The 6,000-nt window shown below is 37.1% G+C and overlaps 1 protein-coding gene across 2 annotated transcripts in view; it reads left to right on the top strand.

The window, feature by feature from the left end:
• LOC117606284 (multiple PDZ domain protein) overlaps window positions 1-3,262 on the top strand; it is a 41,890-nt gene extending 38,628 nt beyond the window's left edge. For both annotated transcript variants that reach the window (XM_034328581.2, XM_076693385.1), the window contains 8 exons: window positions 70-171; window positions 308-379; window positions 468-588; window positions 672-838; window positions 903-1,058; window positions 1,138-1,272; window positions 1,348-1,521; window positions 1,598-3,262. In XM_034328581.2, coding sequence (XP_034184472.2) covers window positions 70-171; window positions 308-379; window positions 468-588; window positions 672-838; window positions 903-1,058; window positions 1,138-1,272; window positions 1,348-1,518 — 924 coding nt within the window. In that variant the 3' untranslated portion in view covers window positions 1,519-1,521; window positions 1,598-3,262. The remainder of the gene's footprint in view (window positions 1-69; window positions 172-307; window positions 380-467; window positions 589-671; window positions 839-902; window positions 1,059-1,137; window positions 1,273-1,347; window positions 1,522-1,597) is intronic.
• The last annotated feature ends 2,738 nt before the right edge of the window (window positions 3,263-6,000 follow it).

Consider the following 6,000-nt stretch of genomic DNA (forward strand, 5'->3'; position numbering starts at 1 on the left):
TTTACCCAAAAAACAGAGGGATACTGATCGAGCCTTACGATTACTACACGTAGGTCTTTCTATGTGTAGGGTCAGTATGGACTGGGCATAATGATCATTGAAGGAAAACACGCTGAGGTTGGCCAAGGTATATTCATCTCCGATATACAAGAAGGCAGTGCTGCTGAACAGGTGATTCTTTCTTTATCAGACAACACACTAGTTAAAACGTGTCACGAATGCTAATCGTTAGATACCGATAAACTTATTTCCCGTGTCATTGAAAATGAAAAACTGTGTCATTCTCCTTCTTTATTGCGTTTTACAGGCTGGCTTGCAAGTTGGTGATATGATACTTGCTGTTAATATGGACTGTCTACTTGGTTCGACGTACGACGAGGTACGTAATAGTATTTAATATTAAAAGTTTACGAACGGAATTGTAATTTTAATTGTTCAACATTAATATTACCTTTCTTTATTCAAAGGCTACGAGTTTGTTGAAGAAAGCAGAGGGTGTAGTTACTCTAACAGTATGCAATCCTAATCAAAGCAAAGTAGCAAAAGAAGAGGAAGACAGGGCAAAGGGCATCATTCCCGAGGAAGCACGTAAGTAATATATTATCGTCGATTATCATTTGAACGTCGTTTAAAAATGATATAATCTTTTTATTAATTTCTCTGTGTTCCAGCATCAGCACCAGCACCCAAAGAGCCAGAAAAACCAAAAGAACCTGAACCACCAAAGGATCCAAAGGATTGCAAGATTGAAACCGGAAAAGACACAACGATAGAGTTCCAGAAAGAGAAGGATAAAGGCATTGGATTCACCATAACTGGTGGTTCTGACACACCATTGGTAATATTCCTTTTTATAAAAGCGAGCTATGAAAAAGATTTGCATTTTTATGATTTCATTTTAGAAAAAAGTGTTCATCCTCGAAGTGTTTCCCGATGGAGCAGCGGGGAAAGATGGACGATTACAGTCCGGAGATGAAATACTGGACATGTGCAGCAAAAGTTTCAAGGAGATCGAATACGATAAAGCTCATGCTACTGTTTTGAAACTCTCAGGAACCGTATGCATCCTTTTCCTTAAATAATATTCAGTAGGATGCTGCTTTAACTACTATAAAAATGTTCTATTTGAATTTCTAGATCACGATGATCGTGCATCGGCAAGAGAAACCAGAAGAGGAAATAGAAGTGGAGCTGCAAAAGAAGTCTGGTAAAGGAGCTGGTCTCTGTTTGACAGGATATAAAAGTGGAAAAGGAGCATACGTGTCGGACTTGGTAATACTTTGTGGCATTCTTACGAAGGTTTACAAAAAAAATCAGCTATAAGAAAATTCGATACGCTCTTTTTAGCTACCTGGTGGTAGCGCTTTGGAGTGTGGAAAGATTTGCAAAGGGGATCGAGTGGTAGCAGTTGGTGGAACGGATGTTCGCGAAGCTCCTGTGGAAGATATCGCGGTCCACGTGAAAGTTTCAAATCCGGTGCAATTGAAACTGGCTAGGTTCAAATCCGCTAAACAATGACAGGTAAATATCTTTATTTCAAAAATTCCTCTCTCATCCTTCAATTATTGTTCATTGGATCGTTTTCTTTAATTTTCAGGGTTCTGCAGGCGGAACTCTCCAAGCGGATGTGAAAAGGACGATACCCTTTAGACACCACGGTCTCTAGTGTGATATGACTATACCAAAGTAACTATAAATAATACATAAACACTATTTGCTATTAAGTATCGTGATCCAATCTCGCCAATGCAACCCAAGCCGTAATTTCTTAGCGAGTTTTTCAAGCCACGTGACATCCTGGCACTCTAAATCTAGGGATTTTTCAGCGCCCTTTTCTATAGCGAACACGGGCGAGATGTCGTAAATAATCGTCGCTCGCAAAAGATTCCGTCTGTCACGATCAACATCCGGCGAGTACATTTTATGTAGAATTAATGATACACAGAGTATTTATGCAGTTAGATCTATACAGATTGTTTCGTATGTACATCAAATGGTATTGCGCCATTTATTACGAAACAGCCTATACATTGTAATAACCACGCGTTACGATGAACGATCTTAAAGAAAAAGAAAAAGAAAAAGAAGCTCTAAGATTCGAAGAGAAAATAAAAGGAAAAAAGGAAAAAAGGAATTTGCTATACGTAGAGCCTCTTTCTCTCGTGAATACCGTGCCACCATCTCTTCATAGAAAACAGAAAGAATCTTGCTTCTACGATTTCGTATCCCTTACGTTTAAACTAGACGAGTTTAGAATTCTTAGGGAAACACAGAACGTGAGTTTCAGATAAAAGAAGAGATTTCAACCTTCTTTAGAAAAAGGAAAACGCGATCGACTCGAAGGATGAGAGGGCTTGTTGATTGCGTGTAGTTCAATTTATCCTATTATCCTAGTCCTTAGCGTAGATTTTCAAAAGGAAGTTAGAGGAGGAGACACGGAGAGCAGAGTTTATTTAATTAATAAACTAGAATCATTAATCTTGTAAACTATGCATTGGTCCAGAGGATGGTCCATTTTAAATTAAAGTTTGAAGAAATTTTAACCAGTTATTAAAAAGTAACCGTAATTTAACTGAAATTACTATCTTAATTTTTTTATCGTTGAGAAAGCTTTGAAATGGGTCATCCCAGAAAGCACCATAAAAATTAGCTGTCCATTGTTCGTTGCTTTTGATTTCGATACACGACATCGAATTGAGATATCGAGGCCAGGTTCAAGGTAGCCAACGAAATAGCGAGCGAAATAGCGAAGATCAAGATTCGTAATTGTTTTATTCAAACACGTTGCAGAAACTGAAAGATTGATTGTAAAATGGCGTAAACGTTTCGAAGAGTGAATCCTTTTGTTCATGATCGAATGTAACGAATGAATGAATGCGAGAAAGGGAGAGAATTTAGAAAAAAATGCTTAGAGCTAATATTTGCAGACTAATTAGCCGGAGTACTTCCGGTACTCTAAACGCCTTCGAAATTCGGGGAGCAATACAATCGAGCCACTTTTACAGTCAACGACTCGAATTACTATTATTATTATTATTATTATTATTATTATTATTATTATTATTAATTATCAGTATCGTCATCATTATTATTATTATTATTATTATTGTAATTCTTGTTATCGCAGACACTGTCATTCTAGCGCGGCACTATCGAAGGTTACGAGGTGAAAATTGATTATATATTATATTATATAGCGCGGACAAAACAGATCGAAATCTATTAAAAGCATTTATTGCAAAGTTCCAATAAAATGTGTTTTATTTTTTATACACGTTCCTCCATTGTAATTTTCCTGAAAGATAAGTTTCCTTTCATTCTCAGTTTCCATTTGAAATTTCACATACACGATTACTCTAATTATCACCTGAATTTATTAAAAATATATTTCATCCCTTTCCTCCAATATCTGTCAATCTACGTCAAAATGATAATTAACTCGTGTCAAATTGAAGTCAAACCGTACGGCGTACGGTAATTTCCATCGAAGCAGATATTAATTTACAACGCATCAAATGTCTGTTCATTAATGTCGAAATATTAATTAATTTCCAATGGACTCGGAGCTCTCTCAATTATAACAGATACAAATTTACCAATTTGTTAGAGAACAATGGGGTTAAACTAAACACCGAAATTATTCATATCGAAACGCTGAATATTTATGAACGTGTACACTTTCAGTATCGACTTTCATTCAAAGGTAAGACGGAATTATAATGTCCACTATCCGAAATGTCATTGTCCGTTTTCCTATCGAAGGCCCATTTTTGCCTGTGCTCTCCTTTCTCGCCAAACTTACTTAAGAAATCGTATTTACCGACTCGTGTACCAAGATGGTCGATGCCCAGATCAGAAACTATACGAGGGGAATGGCCAGGAAGAGGAGGGGAAGTCCGTTCTGGACTTGGCCATCTCTGTTCAAAGTGGACCAAAGAAATCGTTTATTGGTATGAAAAGTGGGTTACTAGCACGGTGCTTCGCAAAGTGCATGATTAATTAACCATAAAAAAACGAACGCATTTATAGTTCGGTATGCATACAAAGCGTGATGTATTTTGATGATAAGTTTTATGCATATTAAAATCGATTTCAACATTTTATTTTTTTTTTTTTTCAGAAATTTCCATCGGTTCCCCTATAAAACCCGTTCAAGGTTTTGTTTAGCAATAGTCTATCTTGACGATGCAGTTATCTTCCCATAAAAATCGAATCTTACATCACCTCAAATTTTCAGTTTAATATTTTGAACGACGCGTAAAAAGTCTAAGGCATAAATTAAGAAAAATTAAAGGATAATATCCCTAATAATTGCAATTATACTTTTGACATAGCAATTAACGCGGTTAAACACCATCGCAATCGTATCATCGTTCTGTCGCAACATTCCCATTTTATTTTTTTATTTTTTCGAAACTCTTAACGAAATCAACGTTTCTCTGTCTAACAAATTAATCTAGCCTAGCATCATTTCATCGAGATCTATCCTTTATCGTTTTATCTTCCGTTTCCGGTGACCGCGAAGTCGCAAAATCGAACGGCGCGGCGCGGCGTGTTGAAAGAGCACGCTTCTGTGTCGAAACGAAAACGGACACGGATCGCTTGGCCGTTTCACGAGCCACTCAACATTTCTTTTTCTTTTTTTCATTTTTGCCAAGTGCGAACAGTCACGATTGCACCGGCTGATTCACGGATCTCACGATGGTGAACTTGACACACGGACAGTTTCTCAGGCGAGAAAGAGGGAAAGGAGGAAAGCCGACGAATTCGCGGTCGATGATCAACGATTAGTTTTATAGAAAATTCAAAGCAGACGTTTCATTAGCCGATCCGCATGTGAGCTGATTTCACTGAACCTTACACTTGAACAAATGTTACTCGGTGTCAAGGGTCTAATAACGCGATAGAAAGTAACAACTTTTATATTTATAGAACGAGATATAATAAAAATGATGATATCTGAGGATTAAATTTCTTCCTGTAGCAAAGTTCAGCGTGGGATTTTTTCAAATCATTATCAAAACCAGAAACGAACTAATTCCGATGCAACTGGTTTGCATTTTTCCCATGATTCGTCTGGTTCGTTACTTTCTTCCTGCTTTTCCAGGTACTGAAACCGGTCGAGACCCTGCCCGCTGACATAATTAGCAGGCTGACAGAAAAAACGGGCAACTATTATCGGCGCGATTACGAAAATATGCTCGTAAATTAAGGTAGATCGTGCATAACGGTGCTGAATTATCTTCGCCTTCCAGATCTTTGCCGTAATCACGGATAAATGAAAACAGACAATAAAATATTGACTGAACGTAAATCGATGCAATTTTTTTGACCCACTTAAATGAAATAATTAACTTCCGATTAACCAGAAATATGTATGGAAATTTGCGAGGTAGAAGGAAAGATAAATTCACCATCTAGAAGAGATGGGAAAAGGGGGGCACAGGTTATGACATAATTGCTTAAGAAAGTTCAGATCGCGAATGTACGAGAAGTAGTTCACTCGCGTTAGAAGCTGACTACTTCCGCTTATTCTTCTCTTTTCTTTTCAACATGGATCGAATTCCATTTCAATTTCCACTGTGAAAAATATGATTAAAATGAAAAGGTGTTTCGCTAACAGCTATAGGGTGAATCTAGGACGGAGGAAAACTGAACCTCTGACAGGAAGTTCGCTAGCTGGGACCGTCTGGATGAGGACATGTATGATTCACGGACAACGAGCACGCCCTTAACTCTGCAGTAGCTTAAACAACAGAAGAAGCTAAGGTGGAAAAAGTAACAAAGTTCTAGCAAAACGTCAGTTACACCGTCTAACAAAAACTAGTAATCAGTGGATGATGTATTACAGAACAATTTTCTAATTATAATCTAATTACTCTCAGATGAAGAATGAAAGTTCTTGCAGTACATTAAACATAAAATAAAATAAAAAAAAATAAAAAATTTACTAAACAAATATGATGGTTCACCATTTGAATATCCACAATTCACAATGAT

Source organism: Osmia lignaria, chromosome 1 (assembly GCF_051020975.1).
Source record: "Osmia lignaria lignaria isolate PbOS001 chromosome 1, iyOsmLign1, whole genome shotgun sequence".
Lineage (NCBI taxonomy): Eukaryota > Metazoa > Arthropoda > Insecta > Hymenoptera > Megachilidae > Osmia > Osmia lignaria.